This window comes from Antechinus flavipes, chromosome 4 (assembly GCF_016432865.1).
Source record: "Antechinus flavipes isolate AdamAnt ecotype Samford, QLD, Australia chromosome 4, AdamAnt_v2, whole genome shotgun sequence".
Taxonomy (NCBI): Eukaryota; Metazoa; Chordata; class Mammalia; order Dasyuromorphia; family Dasyuridae; genus Antechinus; species Antechinus flavipes.
This window is the reverse complement of record NC_067401.1, coordinates 90,386,691-90,408,918: the sequence shown is the minus strand read 5'-3', so window position 1 is coordinate 90,408,918 and position 22,228 is coordinate 90,386,691. Positions and strand designations below refer to the sequence as shown.

At 34.9% G+C, this 22,228-nt stretch overlaps 1 protein-coding gene across 3 annotated transcripts in view; it reads left to right on the top strand.

The window, feature by feature from the left end:
* The window catches only part of CHRM3 (cholinergic receptor muscarinic 3), a 661,423-nt gene extending 647,061 nt beyond the window's left edge, over positions 1-14,362 (top strand). For all 3 annotated transcript variants that reach the window (XM_051993533.1, XM_051993534.1, XM_051993532.1), the window contains one exon: positions 10,970-14,362. In XM_051993533.1, the coding sequence (XP_051849493.1) occupies positions 10,989-12,746 (1,758 nt within the window). In that variant the 5' untranslated portion in view covers positions 10,970-10,988 and the 3' untranslated portion in view covers positions 12,747-14,362. The remainder of the gene's footprint in view (positions 1-10,969) is intronic.
* Positions 14,363-22,228: the final 7,866 nt, after the last annotated feature.

Sequence of the window (22,228 nt, the reverse complement as noted above, 5' to 3'; positions counted from 1 at the left end):
CCCCTCCCATTCCTTTTTTCTGTCTCCCAAGACAGCAAGCAATCTAGTATAGGTTATAAATGTACAATCCTTTTACATCTATTTTCATATTTATCATGTTATGCAAGAAAAATCAGATCCCAAAAGAAAAAAAAAACCACCAACAAAAAAGTAAAAATACTATACATAGATCCATATTAAGTCTCCATAATTCTCTCTGGATACCGATGGCATTTTTCATCCTAAATTGATTGGAATTGTCTTGGATCACTGCATTTCAGCGAATACTTTTAAAAACATGTTATTTCTAAATATTTTTCTCTATTGCTTATTGAATAGAACATAGAACATCTTCTGTCTGTTAGAATATCCGTTTCAGTTTATTTTTATTTGTAGAAATTTATAATGATAGTTAATGTTATTTCTTTCATTCTTTCATTTTTTTGCTTGGTTATTTAATTGGGTTGTTAACTTAAGTAGGAGCTTTTAACCTACTATTATTTTCTCTCTACATATACTTAATATAATCCATTTCAACTCTCTTTGGGAGAGTTTTCTGACTTTAGTCTCACCATAAGAAAAATAGTACACTAAAAATGTACCTAGTTAATTTCAAATAAATTAGATTACCATTTCCAGATTTTTATTATTAGACCTGAATACAAAGGAATCATGAGAATGTGTATCTTTTTTTCTTTTTTTTTTTTTAACCTGTGAAAAGATCCAGCTTTTGTAATATCATAGATTTATAGCAGGGAGGGACCTTGAAGAACATCTAGTTCAATTCCTTCATTTTATAAATTATCAGGATGATTAAATGTCTTGCCAAAGGCACATGATAACAAAAACAATCTAGAATCTAGTTCTTCTGACTCCTTCCTGTGCATCATGAGACAGTTATGTGGCTCAGTGGCTTTAGAGTCAGGAAGTGAAGTTGTTGAATTTGTCAGGAAGATCTAAATTGAATCCAGCTTCAGATACTTTCAGTGTGACCCTCGGGCAAGTCTCTTAACCTGTTTGCTTCCGTTTTTTCAACTATAAAATAAGGAAAATAATATCTACCTCCCAGGATTGTAATGAGGATCAAATGAGATAATTAGCATAAAGCACTTAACACAGTACCAGGCACACAATAGCTACTTAATAAATGCTTGTTCCTTTCTCCTTTTCTCCTTTATGACTGGGATTTTTAATGGCAAGCATTTATTATTGTTGGTCTGTCACTTTCTTCCTGACCTACTCTTCATAACTACATTTGTGATTTCTTGGCAAAGATACGGATTGCTTTGCTATCTCCTTCAGGTCATTTTTTAAATGAGGAACTAAGGTCAATAGGATTGTTATTTGACCAGATTCACAAAGCTAATACATCTGAGACCAGATTTGAACTAAGGAAGAGGATCCTTTCTTACTTCAGACTCAACATTTAATCCACTATACTACTTAGCTGCCTCAAGCAACAATAATATGCCTACTATTTGCCAATTGTTGTGTTAATTGCTGGGCATACAATGAAAGGAGAAAGACACCCAAGAGCTTACCAGTTTAATGGGCAAGCCAAAATGAAACAACAATGTACAAATAAGATGTAAACAGGTTCAATTGTGGACAATCAGCAAAAAAATCCATTAGCATTATATGAACTGAGATACTATTTGAGAAAGCCAGAGAAGCCAGGAGCTATAGATAAGAGAGAGACAATTCCAGACATTAGAGACAACTTTTCTCTTCTTTATATTTTCTTCCCCTCCCACCTATACCTACCATAGCACCATGATTTTATCAATTTATCTTTTCTTAATAGAAATTTACCCCTTTTATATGTGTTATTAGCTTGTTTAGATTTTATTAAACATATATGGATTGACTTCAGGAAAGGATCATATGTAAGGCAGCTCCGGGGTCACTTTTATATCACTGATTCAATTTTAACTGATCCCTTTCATAGTAGTCTTTAAAAATCACAGATCCCACCACCTCCCCTCCACCAGGAATTCTTAGGGAAAAAAAAAATTGGCACTTTGGGAATATTTTTCTCAGTAGTTCTTTTTCTTCCTGAAAATTTATTCAACCAAACCATTTCTTCACCTATGCAACCAGTTCTCTCCTACGTTCAGTGGTTCAAACTTTGAACTTTAAAAAATAAATCTTTAGAGAAAATAGCTTAGGATTGAACTCTTTTAAAAGTTTTGCCATTAGAGATGCAGGTTTATTTTTTTCCCTATTCATCTTAAACTTTAATTCCCCAGTGAATCACCTCCTGAATTCTTTTGGGTTTGTGATAACAGAAAGAAGGCATAAAATGGCAGGAGTCTTGAGATATGGAATGCTCTTAGGGTAAACTGAGTGAGCAGAGACAATTTGTAGAGGTAGCCTTACCATTGGTCTTGTTTATTTGCTTGAGTTGTTTTTGTTTTTTTGTTTTGTTTTGTTTTGTTTTCATTTTTTTCAAATGAAGTGTTTCACAGTTTTTCTTTGGATCACCAAAACAAAAGGTTTTCAGGCTTGAGAGAACTGATGAAGATAATAATTAGTCCAATTTAGTTCCTTGTTTTAAAGGCAAAACTGTGCAATTTTGAAGGTAATAGATTGCATAATCAATCCTGATGCAATTACATTTCCAAGCATCCTTCATTTTTGTTGTCAAATTCAAGCAAACCTATGAAAGGAAACAACAGAGATAGTATAATGCATAAACTTTTTTTTTTTAACAAATAGATGGCTTTTTCCTTTTTTTTTCTTTTTTGAAAGAGGGATTTTATTTTAATTTTGGTATTCTGAGGGGAAAATATTCTATTCAAAGCGTGAACAATTCTGCCAAATCAGGACACATTTCCTTTTTTTACCTCCAACAATGAATAATAATAGCAGAGTTTTTAGGGTTTGTTATGACTATGCATGCTACTAAAAAGTTTGAATTCCTTTAAAACCGTTTTTGATTGGGATAGGCTTTGTTGATTCTTTTTGATATCATTTAAGAATTACTTCTAACCGATTCCCTGCTAGTTGGAGTAAGTCAAGAGCTATGACTCTTTTTTTAGTCAGGCTTGCCATCTAGTGGTCAGATTTTCATATTTCTTTTCTTCTGACTCCCAAATTCTCTTGCTTCTCTTGCAACCCCTTCTCCCCCCCCCCGCCCTCCCCCCCCCCCCCCGCCGCCTTCTACCCCTCCCCCCCAAACTATTCTAAGCCTCTCCTTAATTATGAATGCTCTCAACAAGATCGGCACTTGAAAGTTTAACCATGGTGCAAGATAGATACCAAATAGAGAAAGGGGGAAAAGTATCATCTGAGGATATTTCTCTTCTGTACCAAATTGTTCTCCAAGTCTGATGAAAACAGAAGTATAGCTAAATTCAGGCTTTTAGTAGGCAGTTTTTGAAACTGGTTTCCTAGTGAATTTTTGGATGACTGAGTGAGAATTGAGAATTGCTAAGTTTAGATGACTCTGTGGCAGGAACATGAGTGTTACTAACATATCATTGTCATTTGCTTTTCATTGGATGGGATGATTGGGTGAGAACTCTGGGAAAAAAAAAATAGTTGAAACCCAAGTAAAAGAAACTCAGTTTTAATTTGTGAAAGAAGAGACTAAGTTCCAGATATCAGAAGAAATGAGTTTACACTACTTAATTATCTCTTGCAAGACCTTCAAGTCCACAAAAAGAAAGGAGACTCAACTCCTATCCTCAGTTCTCTCCTCCCACATACATACACCATGCATGATGGTTTCACCTTATACCGCCCTAGCATTTTGTTTTTTTCTCATTGGTTTCACATTCATTGAGCTATTTGCTTCTCCTAAATTTTTGATAATGTTTTTATCATGTTTATATATCTACATAGCGTAATGCCGGAGAAACTGAGACAGGATAGAAATTAGAGAGTATTTAATATTTTAATGGAAAGGAAGAGATTTACTGGGACCAAACAGATCCATGATTTGGTCCCAAGGCTGAATGAGACTATTGTTCTCTAAGAATTCATCAAACAATGTGAGTTCTCAATGACATACATATACACATGGCTCAGATACAGGGGATAGACTGAGGCAGGGGCAGAGTCAGAAAGCTGAGACTGGGAACATGGGACTAACAATCTGGTTCTGACAGAGTGGGGGGAGGCATGGGGGACATCTGATAAATTGGGAATACAGAATGGGGAGAGGCACCCAACATTCTGATGATGCCTAAGATAGAAGGTCTTTCTTCTTATCTGGATCATCATGATTAGGAGGGAGGGGTGATGTTTCAGGACAATTAGAAACTGAGGCAGAACAATTCAGGGAAATGGAGACAGAACAATTTAGGGAGACTGAGTCAGAATAAAAGAGAACTGTGGCACATTAGTACTGTAATGTGGAGAAACTGAACAAGATAGAGATTAGAGAGTGTTTAATAATTTATTAAATGGAGAGATTTACTGGGACCAAATGGATTCATGGTTTGGTCCCAGGGCTGAATGAGACTGTTGTCTCCAAGAATGCAGCAATCAAAGTTCTCAATGACATATATACACATGGCTCAGATTCAGGGGGTAGACTGTGGCAGGGGTGGAGTCAGGGTACTAAGAGCGGGACTCTGAGAGGGTGGGGTGAGTCACCTGAGATGGGATGACATAATCAGGGGGAGGTACCCCGACATAGAGAGAGCCATCTTAATAAGACAGTATAAAATAGCTTGGGGTGGGGAAAGGTAGTCTGATATTCTAAAACATAAGATCTTTTATCCTTATCAAGTATTTTGATAAAGAGGGAGAGGAGGTTTTACAGAACTGAGAAGCAGAAAAATCAAGGCAGGACTGAGTCAGAATAATGAGGGAAACTGCATCAGGACAATAAAAGAGAACTGTGGCATAACAGTACAAATATTTTAAATTCTTTAACCATTAGAAAAAAAACTCATGATTTCTACAATGGATTGTTTTTCAACATTTATCCATATTCTCAAATTTAATTTGACTTTAATTTCTTCTTGGCTGACTTGTCCTTCTCTTCTGTTTAACGTATTTTATTGCTCTGTCCATTCTTCTCCAAACTGGCATATTTTTTTTTTTAATGAGATCTGTTTTCATTCCTGCACAGAGTGCCAGGTAAAGAATTATCACTACCAATACACATCAACATGTCTCTGCATTGTCCTAAAGTTGCTTGGGGCACTGAGAGGTAAGGGAACATAGCCAAGATCACATAGTCAATTTGAATGTGAGGTAAAATTTGAAATCTTTTTGATTCCATGCTAACTCTCTATCCTCTATAATATGCTGAATTCTATTGATTTATCCTTATTATATTTAAATTTTTTAATTTTATTCTGAACTAAAGAAATGAAAGAAGCATTTCTATAACATAGTAGAATACACCCCCAAAAAAAGATTGCACATGAAATTGTAACTACAACTTGCTGTTGCTTTAAAATATGTATTACCATTAGTGCAATAGCTGACTTTGATTCCATGTTTATCCTCACTGAAGGCAATTGCATGGGAGCAAGCACACAGCCATGGGGGGAAATATATATATATATGTATAAAGTTATCATATAACTTTTTCCTACTTTTTTCTTCCCTCCTCCTCCACTCTAAAAATGGCTACCATTAAATACACGTGTGAAAAAATATATACATATATATACATATGCATATACACATATATATGTGTACATATGTATATACATGTAAAACTATTCTATAAGTACTTATATTTATCAGTTCTTTCTCTAGATGTAGGTAGTATTTTCTTCACACTTCCATTGTAGCTAATTTGCATATTTATAATAAGCAAAATTATCTAGTCACTCAAAGTTGTTCTTAAAACAATATTGCTGTTACTTTATACAAATAAATATTTCTGTTATACCAGTGAGCCTAGAATCTTGGAGTTGAGGAAAACATGAGTTCATGAATTCGAAGTCAGGTTCACCATCTAGTGGTCAGATTCCAACATCCCTGACAATGGTTACTTAACCTCTGCTTCTTTCTGTATTTGAAGATCTATTTTTAATTTTATTTCATTTATTTATTTTTGCTGAGGCAATTGGGGTTAAGTGACTTTCCCAAGGTCAGACAGCTAGGAAGTGTTAAGTGTCTGAGACTAGATTTGAACTCAGGTCCTCCTGACTTCAGGGCTGCTACTTTCTATCCACTGTGCCACTTAGCTGCCCGAAGATCTATCTTATAGAAGAAGGATTATACTTATTTGGTTGGCCAGAGGGAAGAACTAAGGCAAATGTGTGAAAGTAACAGAGTGGCAAATTTGGGCTTGCGATGTGATGATCATCCTGTTTGTGCTTTCCCAAAATTTAATGGGTAAATCTAGGAAGTAATTTTGACTCAGTTCCCTATACAGTTGAGAACTAAGGCTTCATCAAAAAAAAAAAAAAAAAAAAAAACTTTCTTCAAAATTCTTTTCATAAATACTATTATTTCTAACTGTATTTCCCCCTTGTCTATTAAATACACATAGAGGACACAGGTGTGAGTTGAATATAAAAGGATAATTTTTTTTTAATGGGAAATTAAGAGATAAGAGAGAAACAGCCTGGGTGGAAGGGAAAAGAAGAAGTGAAATGGTATAAATTGTCTGCCATGAAAGAGGCATGAAAATGCTTTACAGTAGAAGGGAAGAAGGGGAGAGAAGGAAGAGTAAGTGAACCTTACTTTCATCAGAATTGTCTCAATGAGAAAATAACAATCATATTCAAAATGGATATAGAAATTTCTCTTACCTTACAGGAAAGTAGAAGGGGAAGGATGGGTGATAGAAGAGAAGACGTACTGGGAGAGGGACTGGTCAGTAGCAAAACACTTTTTGGCAGAAGGACAGAGTGAAAAGAGAGAGAGAATGAATAACGAAGGGGGAAATAGAAATAGTAATTATGAAAAGAATTTTAAAGCTCTTTTTTTTAATAATAATTTTCAGGTACACTAATAAGTTTTAACTTATCTCTCTTGGATTATTTTCCCCAGTGAGTTTTTGTACATCCTTTCCCATTTGGCCAGTTTTGCTTTTTAAGGTATTCTTCTTCTCATTAGCCTTTTGCTTCATTCTTTTTTTCTCTTCCAATTTTTTCTTCCATCTCTCTTATTTGATTTTTAAAATCCTTTTTAAGCTATTCTATGGATTCAGACTTTGATATTGTCAAACTGTGTGTTTTGATCTTCCTTGTCACCATAAAAAATTTTCTATGGTCAGAATCTTTTTTTTTTCCTGTTGTTTGTTCATTTTTTCAGTCTATTACTTGACTTTTAACTCTTTATTAGAGTATAATTCTGTTTCCAGAGTGAAAGGTACAATGTCCCAAGCTTCAGAGGTTTTGTGTAACCATTTTCAGAAATCCCTTTAGGTACTTGTATTGTGAGCCAGCATCACTATCCAGGCAAAGCAACAGAATCCTGTATAGTTCCAGCAGAGAAACCCTTGTATACTTCCTCTGATCAACTCTTCAACCTCTCTACCTATGGGCTGAGATGTCTGGAAGTTGGTGCTGTCATTGCTACCACTGCCACTACTGTTGAATTGGTGACTCCTAAAGCCTATTCCTGATTTTCTGGGGCTTTTCCTCACACTCTAGTGCAACAATCCTTTCCTGCCAATCTTCCAAGTTGTCTTTGATGTCTGTGGGCTGAGTGGTCTGGAGATTGCCATCAGTACTGCCTCTTCAAAAACCCTCAGGCCTTCTTTTGGTTTGCTGGGGCTCTGGCTGTGCTGCCAGAGTACAACTGAACTCCAGATTCACCCCTGTGCAACAGACCCATTCCCCTGATCTTCCAAGCAGTTGTTGGCTGGAAAATTGTTATGTTGTCTTTTTGTGAATTCTGATGCTTTGAAATTTATTTTGAGTCATTATTTAAAGGTATTTGGAAGAGTTTGGGGAAGAGCTCAGGTGAAACCCTGCCTTTACTCTGTCATCTTGGTTCCACCTTCAGAATTGTTAAAAGTGTGTGTCTGTGTGACTTTACAAACCTCAAAATACTTCATATGTTAGCAATTGTTCTGTATTTTAGACAGATTCTAAATATTTTTATTTCATAATTACTTTTACTTAGTTTCTAACCCTATTACCTTTCCCTAAAGAGGAAGTTGAAATTTCTTCCCAACATTACCATTTTAGTTATATACAGGAAAAGTAAGTGTCATTCAAGAATTTCTGCTTTCACATTGTTTTTATGGAACTCAAACATTTGTGGGTATGATTGTTTTCTCAGTAAATATTATCCACATTTTGTGCTTAATAAAATTTTCTTCTGTATGATTTTCTTCACTCATTTGAAGAATGCAAAGAGTCTCAAACCCAGTCCATTTATTCTTGATAGTTCCCTTTTTATTTTACCCTTTATTTTTTTTTTGTACTAACAGTACATCACTTCTGTCCTTTTTCAGCCCCACTAGAATACCTTATAGTTTTCTTCCTTCTTTTACTACTTGCATTACAAAATTTTAAAATAAATGATGCTTTCTCCTAACTTAAAGGATGTTATTGAGTCCCTCCAGACACTGGAATGATTCTCTCTCCCTCCTTCCTTCCCTCTCTCCCTTCCTCTCTTTCTCTCTCTCCCTATCTTTCTCTTTCTCTGTGTCTCTCTCTTTCTCTCTTTCTTTTTTCTCTCCCCATCTCTCTGTCTCTCTCTTTTTCTCTTTCCAGCAGAAAAAGACAATTCATTAAGGTTGTATTATTGAGTGTACAACAGAATGAAGTATAATTTAAAAAGCACATTGGAATAATAAAATTGTTTTTTTCTTCCACACCAACAGAGGGGTTTTTCCCCTCGTTGAATGGCCAGTTATCTAAACCTCACACTAACAATTTAAGTTTTAAAAGGAAAAACAAAAACAAAAACAAAAATCAAATATTTCATTTCAAATTTATCAGCATTAAAACAATCAGTTTCTAAATGAAGTTCATTTTCATTTTCTTAGGTTTGTGTCAAATGTATTTTATTTTTGGTCAAAAGAATTCCCAATGAGGAAATTAATTAACATCTGCTCTTTAACATGTAGAATATCTGGGGCACTGAGAGGTTAAATTCTCAGTATCATCCAGGCAGCAGGCTTCAAAGGACTTGGACTTAGTTCATGATTACAAGGCCAGGCCAGCTTAATATTTATTGTCACCCATTATTGTTGTCTTATCATTTTCTGTTGATTTGACTCTTCGTGACCCCATATGGAGTTTTCTTGGCACAGATACTAGAATGCTTTGCTATTTTTCCTTTTCTAGCTTATTCTACAAATGAGAAAACAGAGGCAAACGAGGTTGATTATTTTTTTCAAAGTTACACAGTTAGTAGGTTTTTGAACTCATGTCTTTTTGACTCCAGGCCTTGAGTTCTGTCTACTATAACACTAGCTGTCTTATGCTACTTATAGTGCCTCTCATTTACCTTGTTCCCTTCATAAAATATTTTATGTACTACTACAAATTATTTCTAAAAACATTTCTAAAGGAGATAAATGGTGATAACATCTTAGATCCAAAGTACTTTATAATAATAAGCAAATCTATGTGAATTGTATTGAAAAGTAATTTTGGAGAGATATCGCCAACTATGGACTCTTATAGGAAATTAACAATACATATTTATGGAATGCTATTTCACCATGCATTTAGTTTTTGACAACTAGGAATTCATTGAATAAACCATTACAATAAATTTATGCATACAAAGATAATATAGTTTCTATAGCAGGGATTCTTAACTATCTTTGTGTCATGAATCACTTTGACAAATTGGGAAAATTTATGAATTCCATCTGATTCTTTTTGTGAAGGCAAAGTAGACTATCTTTAACTCAATTCTTATTTACTCTTTAACTACAGATGGGTGTTGCCTCTTCAAACTGAGACCTGGGAAAGACTTTATCTTAAAAAGACCAAGGTCCCACACTGAATTCTGGGTCATCACCATTCATTCTGACCTATGTTTTGATACTGGACTCTAATAACTCTGGAGGAGAGAGTGAGGCTGATAACTTTGCAAATTTCTTCCTCACTCAAATCCACTTTACTTGCATATCAAGACATGATCTTCTTAATGTCATTGGTCCTCTTCCAGAACAAAGGACTAATAACAAAATGAATCCCTTCTCAAAATAATGTTTTTAAATGAATAAAATAATATACAAAGGATTACAAAGGAGACCAGCATATTGCAGTGCAGTTATAAGAATATTTATTTTAAAAAGTTCAATGACCCCAGGTTAAGAATCTCTGCTCCATCATATTTTTAAAAATTTGACTTTAACTTACTCTGTTTCTATTTTTTCCTTTGCTATGGATGTAGAGGTGTTTATTCTCATCTCTATGAAGCTCATCTGGCAGATACCTTATAAAACTTGTCCTTATCTGAGCTCAAGTTTTATAAATTTTTCTTGAAATGTTATTTTTAGGAAATGAATATATCAAGGACAGGGGTGATGAAAAATGTCCTGGATAAGTATGATATAACTTGGAATCACTCTACATTTTAAGAATTACAATAAAGAAAAAAGATGAAATATTATGAGCATATTATGGTATACAGAAAAAATATATCCAGAGCTAGGAGTTGGTAGTCCTGGGGTTTTAGACTTGAGCACTTAGTCAGTTGGCTGTGTGACCTTGGACAAATTAAAAGTTTTGAAGGCTCCATCTTTTTCATTTATAAAATGTGGAGATTGAACTAGATGGTTCCCTAGGTCCATGCCAGTGATAACAGTTTATTGAATATTCCCTGATGACCTTTTAATTTCTTTCTTTCTTTTTTTTTCCCCTGAGGCAATTGGGGTTAAGTGACTTGCCCAGGGTTACACAGCCAAGAATGTTATAAGTGTCTGAGGCTATATTTGCATTCAAGTCCTCTTGACTTAAGGGCTGGTGTTCTATCTACTGCACCACCTAGCTACCCTGGCCCTTTAATTTTTTTTATAATGTCCAGTTCTGAGAAAGCACCAAAATAAGCAGCATTTTCCCTGATTTCTTTTTTTCTCTCTTTTTGTCTTTCTCTTCCCTAGACTATGCCAGAGAGCCACGATGACCCTGCACAGTAACAATACAACCTCTTCCTCTTTTGTTAACATCAGCACTTCCTGGACCCAAGGCAGCTCAGGCCCAGGTCTTCCCCCTCACTATGGCAGCTACAATGTCTCTCAAGCATCTGAGGCTTTTTCCAACAATGCTACAAACAATGATCCCCTTGGTGGTCACACCGTCTGGCAAGTGGTCCTCATTGCCTTGCTGACTGGTATCCTAGCTTTGGTGACCATCATTGGCAACATCCTGGTCATTGTGGCATTTAAAGTTAACAAGCAGCTGAAGACGGTCAACAACTACTTCCTCCTGAGCCTGGCTTGTGCTGATCTGATCATTGGTGTTATTTCAATGAACCTTTTTACCACGTACATCATCATGAACCGATGGGCCTTGGGAAACTTAGCTTGTGACCTCTGGCTCTCTATTGACTATGTGGCCAGCAATGCTTCAGTCATGAACCTTCTGGTCATCAGCTTTGACCGGTATTTTTCCATCACCAGGCCGCTCACCTACCGAGCTAAGAGAACAACCAAAAGGGCCGGTATGATGATCGGCCTTGCTTGGATCATCTCCTTCATCCTTTGGGCTCCTGCCATATTGTTCTGGCAGTACTTTGTTGGAGAAAGAACTGTCCCACCAGGGGAGTGTTTCATTCAGTTCCTCACTGAACCCACCATTACCTTTGGCACTGCCATAGCTGCCTTTTATATGCCTGTGACTATTATGACTATTTTATACTGGAGGATCTACAAGGAGACTGAGAAACGTACCAAAGAGCTTGCCGGACTGCAGGCCTCAGGGAGCGAGGCCGAAGCTGCCCATTTTGTTAATCCAACGGGCAGCTCTAGGAGCTGCAGTAGTTATGAGCTACAACAGCAAACCCTAAAACGCTCGAGCAGGCGGAAGTATGGCCGCTGTCATTTCTGGTTCACAACAAAGAGCTGGAAACCCAGCGCTGAGCAGATGGATCAAGAGCATAGTAGCAGTGACAGCTGGAACAACAATGATGCTGCTGCTTCTCTTGAAAATTCTGCCTCTTCTGATGAGGAAGACATTGGCTCGGAGACAAGAGCCATTTACTCGATTGTGCTGAAGCTCCCAGGTCACAGCACTATCCTGAACTCGACCAAATTGCCCTCATCAGAGGACCTGCAAGGATCAGAGGAGGAGCTGCAAAAAGCTGACTTGGAGAAGAAAACTAACAAGCTACAAGCCCAGAAAAGCATGGAGGATGGAGGCAGCTTTCAGAAGAGCTTTGCCAAGCTTCCCATTCAATTAGAGTCAGCCGTGGAGGCTGCCAAGTCACCTGAGGCCATTTCTTCTGTTGCTAAGACAACAGCAGCTCTGCCTCTTTCCTTCAAAGAGGCTACACTGGCCAAAAGATTTGCCCTTAAGACGAGAAGTCAGATCACAAAACGGAAAAGGATGTCCCTCATCAAGGAGAAAAAAGCAGCACAGACCCTCAGTGCAATTTTACTTGCCTTTATCATCACCTGGACTCCATATAACATCATGGTCCTGGTGAACACCTTTTGCAAGAGCTGCATCCCTAAAACCTATTGGAACCTGGGGTACTGGCTTTGTTATATCAACAGCACGGTGAATCCCATGTGCTATGCACTATGTAACAAAACATTCAGAACCACATTCAAGATGTTGCTGCTTTGTCAGTGTGATAAAAGAAAGAGGCGCAAACAGCAGTATCAACAAAGGCAATCAGTTATTTTTCACAAGAGGGTCCCACAGGAGGCTTCATAAAGTGAAAAATTTTTAAACAACAGCAGCGACCAAACACACATGCACTTAGACCACACTGACCTTGAGAAAGGGAGAGGGAGAGGATTTTTTTTTTTTCTGGTATTGATATTAGACATTTCAATGTCCAGATATGAAAGCCGCTGCCTGGCTGATGTATTCTTTTAATAAACCTATTTTAATATAAAAATTCAAATGCACATTAAGCAAAAGAAAAATATACTACTGAAAGGTAAAACATTAACTCAGAAGTTGTTACTCTACTACTTTAAATGGTTTTCCTAAAAAGGGAGAAAAACAAAGCTGTATAGTAGTTATAAATCCATTATTGACCTGCCCAGGTCTACTGACTCCTATCAGCTCTGGGATCTCAGGTAAGAACATCTAGCTGGCCTAATTTCCAACTTCTTTCCAAGGATCCTGCAAGTTTTAACCCAGGCTCTTGGACAGAGGCCAGCAAGAAGATGGTTGTGAAAAGTTTTAACATGTTGCAAGATGGCATCTTTTCCCAATAGAGCTTCCTGTCTTCTCTTTGATGTATCCTTGTTAAACCCTACCTACCTGTGGACTTGATCCTCCATCCTTCCGGAGTACTGTTTTGTGCAGCTAAAGTTTCGTGTATATGAAAATAAATTCACATATATGTGTGGTTACAGAGTGCACACACACATATATGTAATATACTGGGAAACAACAAAACTGGCAAATTATTCCTGCAATACATGATTTCAGTATTTTGGCAACTAAAGTTCTCTGGAAATCTAACACAACACAAATGTACAACATGATCCAGATGAAAACTGGTCTCATTTAATGCTTTTAAAACAAGGCTTTTTTTAGGGGCCATTCCGAGAACAGCAGAATCCTATCCAAAGTAACCCAGATGAAGCCAGCAGTGTTCAGCTATACCTACTAGATGCCCTCATGTTCAGTCTGAGCAGCTAAGCGAAGGTAAACAAATCTGTGGAGATCAGTGGTCTTGAGACCAGCTGAGTCCAAATCAGCCAGGAAAATCAATCTCTTCTGGACTCTAGCACCCCACACTGAGAACTGGGTAGCGGCATTGGTTTAAAGCTTTCTGTACCTGTGCTAAGGCTCAGGCCCCTTGGATTTCAAAGAATGACTTGCAAAACAGCGTTTTTGAATTCTCCACAGTCTCAAATCTGAACTTGCGGCTAAAAAAATTTCTATGATATGCTTGAAACTCAACATTAGTGACATGGCTGTCTGGGTCTTATTAATTGCAATATATCTGGTAATAATAAAAGGAAAAATCTCTTAAAAAAAAAAGAAGAAGACAAAGAATGAAAAAAAAATGAAATTGTTTTGGTTACCTGGCATTTTCTGATGAAAATTTATTAAATAAATTAAAGGGCTTAAATCTGTGTCACTTAGACATTGCCAGTGTTTCCTGGGCTTGAGCATGTGATCAGCACCCAAATAATGGTTGGGTCTATAAAAGTTAGGTGTCCTCTGAGCAAGGGACTGTATTTTTTAAAGTATTGCTTCTAATTTGATTTATTTACATTTTGAGAAATAATTTTGTATTTTAATTTGACCAAAATTATATGAGTTTTGTTTTGGGGTATTTTTTGTTTGTTAATTGTTATTGTTAAATTTTCTTCCTCTTTCTTTTTTTTTTTCTTCTTTTCTTTCTTTCTTTTTTCTTTTCTTTTCTTTTCTTTTTCTTCTTTTTTTTTCTCTGTGTGTATCTCTCTCTCTGTCTCTGTCTCTGTCTCTCTCGCTCTTATTTTTGGCTTGGGGTGGGGGAGGGTAACATGGGTGGGGGTGGGGGGAGGAATTACCTTTGGGGCATCAGTGTTGTGAACACAGAGCTGGTGTAAAAGCTGCTTTTGTATTCAGTGTGAGATGGTGTTTACAGATGATTTTGACCACAGTGGAAGTATATTAAATGGTGTCTGTGTATTTGAGCTATTTAATTTGTGTTATGTTTATATGAAGAAATATTTATACATACTTCACCAAATGTTTATTTAATGTTGATAAATATTACTCTTCAGTCTTCAGCTGTGGTGTCCTCTTAAAGTGATTGCTAAAGGTCCACTTTAACAATGGATACAATATATCTAGCTTTCATGTTGCTAAGAAAAAAAGTCATTCTGTTGGCATCAGTGAATATTTAACTCTTTGTCTGGTAATTTAAAAAAAAAAAAACAATAATTTTAACATAAAGCAGTTTAGCCACGATTTTGTTGCACTTGAGAACAAAACAAGAGAAACCAATACAATTGACAGTAATTTTGTTGACCTTATTCAACCAAAGAATAAGGAAAATATTTTCTAAGTTAAGTGGAAAATGACAGGTCTCTACACTCTAAAACCAAGTGGCAACCAGATCTCATCCTAGTTCTACCACTAACTAGTTAATCTTGACAATTCATTTTCCTCATCTGTAAAATGAGGGTGTTGAACTAGATTATCTCTAAGGTCCCTTCCTGTTCTAAAAGCTTATGATTTATGTTTCAGTTGAAACATTAAAAAATTTTTTTATTCAAGTTGAACTGGAAAAAATATATTTTAAAAATGTTAATGTCTCCCATTACAAATCATTGCAACCCAATACTTCTAGAAGTTGCAAAATCCTTTCCTTATTCTGGTTTATCATACTACTGTCTTCCTAAAACTGTTATTTGGTATGCTTTATTTATTTATTTATTTATTTTAGATTAGAAAAAATTAGACTCACTTTGAGAATTGGAGGCATTCTGGGTATAAAAACAAAACAAAACAGGGTCAGTAATCACTGTTCCTCATAGAGAAAATTGTCTCTTGATTCATTCATGTCTTTATATAATTCTGATAAGCACAGAGGAAAGGGGAAAAAAATGAAACTACAGAGAATCTATCCCTCCTCCATTATAATTCATTTTTAACTACAGATTTTTAAAAAAATTATGAACTCTTAACAGTTACTTTTAAAAATTACTTGTTGACATTGTTTACAGGATAGGGACAGCAAACCTTGGATCACTTTCAGAGAAGAAAAATACAAACAACAAATGAGATTTTAGTGTAAAAAAGATTTGAAACTATAATACAATGTAGTGAATGTTTATAAAAGGCATTTCATAACATTACACATTCACATCATAATAGGTTCGCTACAAATAAGGTAATTTAATATATCAAGTACAAATATCCTTTTGTTCAAATTGAGAACTAAATGACTTTATTATATGCAAGTCAGGTAAAATGTATGTTCTGTGATTATTCTTTTGGAAAAGAGCAAAAAAAAACCAAACAAACCCCAAAGAGGTAAATTACATATTAACCCATGCTGTCTTATCCTATCATATGCTATCTATCATATGCCATCTCATACTGCTATATCCACACACATTTATGCCCATTCATTCTGTTTTCTGCTTTTCTTCCCATGATCTTTCCTTTGGTCACTATTTGAGTTTCCTTCTTTATACCCTCTTTTCCTTCATCTTTCCCTTTACTCATCAAAGTCTACTTGTCTTCCCTTGCTAGATGTGTTTTAATTCTATCCACCCCATTACCTGGTAGCTCTAGAGTTGTGGCAAAATGTGAAGCAACAAAATACTCATAAATGCTAAGAAGCTGCCTGCCTCTAGTCCAAAATGTTACAAAGCTTTAGTGGGATTTCTTTGTTAACTCTTTCAGTACTTCCAGATAGATTAGTCTCAGTTAATTGGGGTTAAAGAAAGCATATTCAGGGAGAAATTTCTCTACTTATTAAGCATCATTATGGGCACATTCATTACTTCATTTAAATATTTATTTGGTACTGATTATATGCATAGCTCTGTGCTGTGCTACTACAGAAATCAGCAGTCATTTTGAAAGCAAAGAAACTAAGACTAAAAAATCTGGGTTCATTAATCTAATGAATCTTTCAAGAATAGTGTTCAATTACACAGTGAAGGATACATACTGATAGGGAAGACAAATCCTTAATCACATAGAACTTGGAAAATTCCAAAGCCATACTGTTTATAACTGCTTCAGTTTTCCACCAAACCTTTTAGCAGAGCTACCAACAGGTACAAATCTATCTGTTAGAGATTCCCATTTATCTCCTTTTCAAAGCTAAGTTAAAATATTTCCTTACATTAATTAGGAGAAATGGTAGGCCCAAATAGTCTACAAACTGCATTGATAAATATACATAGATAATCTAAAGTTTCTTCTATGTATGTTAGAATTGTTGACTTGGCTCTAATCATCATTGCATATAATTTTGGTTAACTTACAAAACTGAGGAAGATTCTAACTTTAGCCTGTGATCCAAATATTGAAGAGAAAGCCCTCATAATCATCACATCATTATATATACTCTTAGTTCTAGACTAGTAAGTAGATTTGTTTTAAAAAAGAAAAGAAAAACAACCTTTGTGGAAACCTGTTTTTGCCTATTCTTAGAGACATATGATGCCAACTTTTTTTTTTTAGCAGTATCATCTTTTTTTCTTACACATTGAAAGCTTCACTAAGTTTGGGGGCAGGCTTGAGGGGAATCTTATGGAAAATAGAAGTAAAAATGTGCCACTTAGTTGTAGCACAAATCACAAATGGGCTTCCGAGATAGTGAAACCAGAGCATTATTTCATTGGGCAGGAAGCTTGGATAGATAAACAAATATTAAGAGAATTAGGATGGTTGCATCCTATTCTAAAGGGGTTTACAAATATGAATTAATCAGTGTCCACATGAGTTGAGTGTATTATTTGCTTTGTAAGCAAAGAACATGTATCATAGCTGTATTAAAATATCGTCCGAGCCTTAGAGAAAGGTGCCAAATTTTACCTTTTTACTACTTAATGACCAGGCATTTCTTCCAGAGACAAATGGGGGGTTTCAAATATCATTTTCATCTTTTTTTTTTCTGAAAACTAGTCAATGGTCTGTATGATAAAATTATGCCTGCAACTTTGTGGTAAATATTACTTCCTTGACTAAGTTAAACAACATAAATAGCTAAATAAATAAAATCCACTACAAAATAAAGATTGTGTCCTTTCATTTTCATCTAAGGTCTACAACATAACATGAGACATGAAAAAGCTTTTCTTTTTATATAAGCAGATTTGCATTGCAGGTTTAAAGGAGAATTGGAATGAATATAATGGAATGAAAATGATAATACATTCTGAAATATGGTGCCATATCCATTAAATTGTGCCTTTTTTCCACACAAAAAAATATGATTTTCTCCAACATTTGGAAAGACTGAATTATCATGTTTATTCATTAAGTATGGGTGTTGCAGTAACAGTTAAACCATATGTAAACCACTATATATCTGAGTGTGGATATACAAGCATATGGATATGGTTCGTGTCTGCTAAGACTGTATGTAAAACAAATCCAAAAAAAAAAAACCTAGATACCAAATCCAATAAAGGAAGATAGTATGCTTAGTTCAAAGAATACTGACGATAGAGTAATCAGATTTGAGTTAAATTCCATTTTTGATACTTACTGTCTGTTACCTTTTGTGAATCACTTAAATTACCTTGTATATGCATAAATATGCAAATATATAAAATGAAGAGCTTGTGACAGAAAGCCACTAAAGTGCATTCTATTTCTATTTCTCTGATTTCATTGTTGTGAGTGTTACCTCCAAGAATGAAGATCATAATCTATACATGCATACCTACCTTGTGAAACTCTAACCCATAGTCTTACATAAATTTGCCATGCCCTAAATTATTGGGATCTATCTTATACTCTCTTGACATTGTATAAATACTAATGGAGCACAGACGCTGTTTATACCTTGTGCTCACTAAGTGACTAACCCATCATTTTTCTGATCATAAATTTCTCTAATGGCATATTTCACACTGCTTCTTTATAGAATTCTCATTTTCTTTGGGCTGCAACCTTTCTACATCCACAAAAGATCTTTTTACTTTCCTTTAGTTGAAGTTTTATTTCAATGCACTCAAAAATATCAACTGAAAGAATATTGGTGTTAAAAAGATTGGTCTTTGTTTCATGGCAAAGCTTTTATGTTTTGCAAGAATTGTGCACTTTCCAAAAGCAATTCAGCCCAATTTTTCCATTAGATCCTGGATCCACTAATTATACATTTATAAAAGTATAGGTACTCACAAGAGTGAGGAAGCTTTTTAAAGAAAAAAATCATTTTAAAAAGATATTTTCTACTACCTGGTTTATTCAGAAATAAATATTTTCTTGCCAAATAAAAACATGTTTCATTGTACTATGTAGTTCCCTTTTTCTTCCTGGCAAGGTGTGTGTGTCTTAGCAAAAAGTTAGAGTATTTAATTCCACAAAAGTATCCTATTCTAGTCCCAGACCTTTGGAAGGCATTTGGAGATGCAAGATTGGAGTTTAGTAGAGAGATTAAAATAGGATAGATAAAACTGAAAATTACAGTTAATGTTGTTAGTGTTGAAAAAAAAAAAACAGAGGCAGAACTAGAAATTATCCCATTATAGCAGTTCAGAGGTACTAGAATGTTGCAACAACAGGATTTATTATTTTTAAAAATTATAATTTTAACTGAGATACATGGTTAGAGAGATCTCTCATGAAAAGAAAAAGTAAGGAAATAATTAAAATAGCATCAAAACTATTGCTCCAGGCCATGAAAGAGGTACAACAGGATAACATCTTTATCCTTTTGATTTCAGCTCAGTCATAGCTAATTTTTTTTTTCGAACAGCCAATCATATAGTAAAGTTCCATGTTGTTCATTGGGGATCCTAACTTGGCACAGAATTGACCAGGTAAGAAACATTCCTTTTCAAAAAGGTAATAACACAATGGGAAAACTGAAACAGAGTCAAGAAGATTCTATTTTGCCTTTGCCAACTTTCCCAGGACTAGACATCTGCCTGTAGCAGTTTTCAGATCACATGCCTTTTGAGTAGCTTGTGGCATTTCCCATAAATTGTATATTGATAACAATAACAATTGATGACAATTATTAGACACTAGCTGTGTGACCTTGGAAAAGTTACTTAATCTTGTTTATCTCAGTTTACTTATTTGTGAAATGAGTTAGAGAAAGAAATGACAAACTACTCTCTCTGTCTGCCAAGAAAACCCAAAATGAGATAACAAAGTTAAACATGATTGAAAATGACCGAACAACAAACAACTATTAGAAGACAGCAGGAATCTGATAAGTTGGCTTAAGATATAACATCCATATATATTATTTCCTGTATAATTTCATAATTTCCATTATCACAAATCAAATATAAATTATTTCTATTCTATAAGCAAATTGTCCTTCCCTCCTTATTGCGGTGGTATTTGTGATGGAAGTGGGAATTCCATTTTCTCAGTAGAGTAATTCATTATTTTAGAATTTCAAAAATTTTGCGAGTTCTTTTACAGGACTAATAAGATTTTATAACTTTATCCAAGAAAGATCATCTCAAACCTAGCAAGTCAAACAAAGTAAATAACTATGATTCTTCCCTTTTAAAATACATTTATTTAAATACTTACTGGCTTTAACATTATGACAATGGCCTCTAATAACTAAATTAAAGTTTCATAACATCCTTATAAAAAGAGTTAAATTTACTAATGATACAATTGCATCATTTTCTTGAAAGCATCATATATGATTTTTCCAAAAAAAAATTCATAAACACATGTAATTTTAGAAGCAATAATTAATGTCATGTATTTAAAACATGTAACAGCCTATTACCAGTCAAATGATATGAATTAAATTGAATGTGTTTTCAAATAATCTTACATGGCAAAGCATTTCATTCATTTTATTGCTTTTGACATTTTATACTGATTATATTCAAGACCAATATAGAGTAATTTGGGACCATTTATAATATTAGCAAAACTTATTTTTTCAGTTTCTAAACATATTGCCTTAATGCCAGATATTAAGTATTTTTTCCATTTAGATCTGATCTACTTATAGAGGGTCAAATATCATAATTTTCTTAACAGGTGATTATGTCTCACTTAAATTGAGATGAGAATAAATTCAATCACATCTGGATCTATATATCCAAATAGTATCATACAGAATCTCATCAAATAGTGTCCCAAGAATCAGACAATTGAATGAAATGAGAGTTTTGAGCCTTAAATTGACAATTTTATTTTATTTTTTTTCCCCTGTGCACCTTTTTTTCAGTAAGGTTTGCTTAACAGAAAGGACTGCCCCCTCTGATTTTATCAATGCAATTGATCTCTTTCCCTTTTCCCTCTCACATTATGATCCATCATAATCTCCATAATTAAGAATCTTTGATGAAATGTTTGTAATATCTTATATTCATTGAGGAGATTTCATCTCTCAAATAGAATTAAATAGGGGAATGTGAGAAATGAATGTTGCTCTCTAGTATTTAATAACTAATTATGAAATCAGGATCAAGTTTTCTTTTCCCTTTTCTCCTTCTTCATCAAGAAACCAGTCTGGGAAATCTCTGTTAAAGATTCATCCAGGTCAAGATCTAAACAGAGAGTGAAAGAAATTCTATGTTTGGTAGGTGTAATTAATGTATTTTTGCTCATTGTATTTGCTCAAACAAGTCTGAGAAAGTAGATTTTCCCTTTTGTCAAGCTACATGATATAGAAATTAATGTCTCTTTGACAAAAATTTGGGTGATCCAAGTCACCTATCCCAAGACCCTCATTTTAATATAGCCCAATTCTCATTGTGTTAACCAATCTGAGTTGATTGGTTCCTCTCAGAAACACCTACTTTCCAAAGGGCATATTAACTGTGAACCCTCTGCCATGAAGGATCCTTAGTCTAAGGAACAGCCAAATGACTGTCTTTTCATTAATAAATATGCTGACCTTATTAATAAAATGGTTAAATTATCCATAAACTATTTCTCTCCAGCCTTTTTAATCACCACACTCATTCTGCTTTTTTCCTTTTGTAAAAAATCCAGTATATATTTACCAAGACCCAAAACACAGACAATGCAAACATCCTGGATATTATATAAGTAAACTAAAACAAAGACATGACAGATACCTAGAAGCATCTTTACTGTTTCAATTCCAGAGAAACTGTTTCTAGAACAGGCCAGACCAGATCAGACTGATCAGGTTGAATGATCAGGTGTAGATAGAGTGGACCAGTGAGGGAGGGATAATTGCTATTTACAAATCATGGCAGCAAAGCCCATCTTTCTCCCAACCACCAGGTTCTCAAAATTAAAATATAAAGGCTATCCCCAAATAGGCAGAATTTGTGGTATTTTTAAGAATTCAGTCTATAGATCAATCTATCTGGGAATCTCAACATGGGTTTATTCAGTGCAAGGGAGTCCACCTGCTTGAGAAGGGATAGGGAATATGGTGTCCCTTGTTTAGACAGAGCCATTAGTACTGACCTGAATCATTTCAGTGAAAAGAGCCATGTCTATCATAATTGGTCATCATATAATCTTGTAGTTGAAGTGTACAATGATCTCCTGGTTTTGCTCACTTCGCTTAGCATCAGTTTATGTAAGTCTCTGCAAGC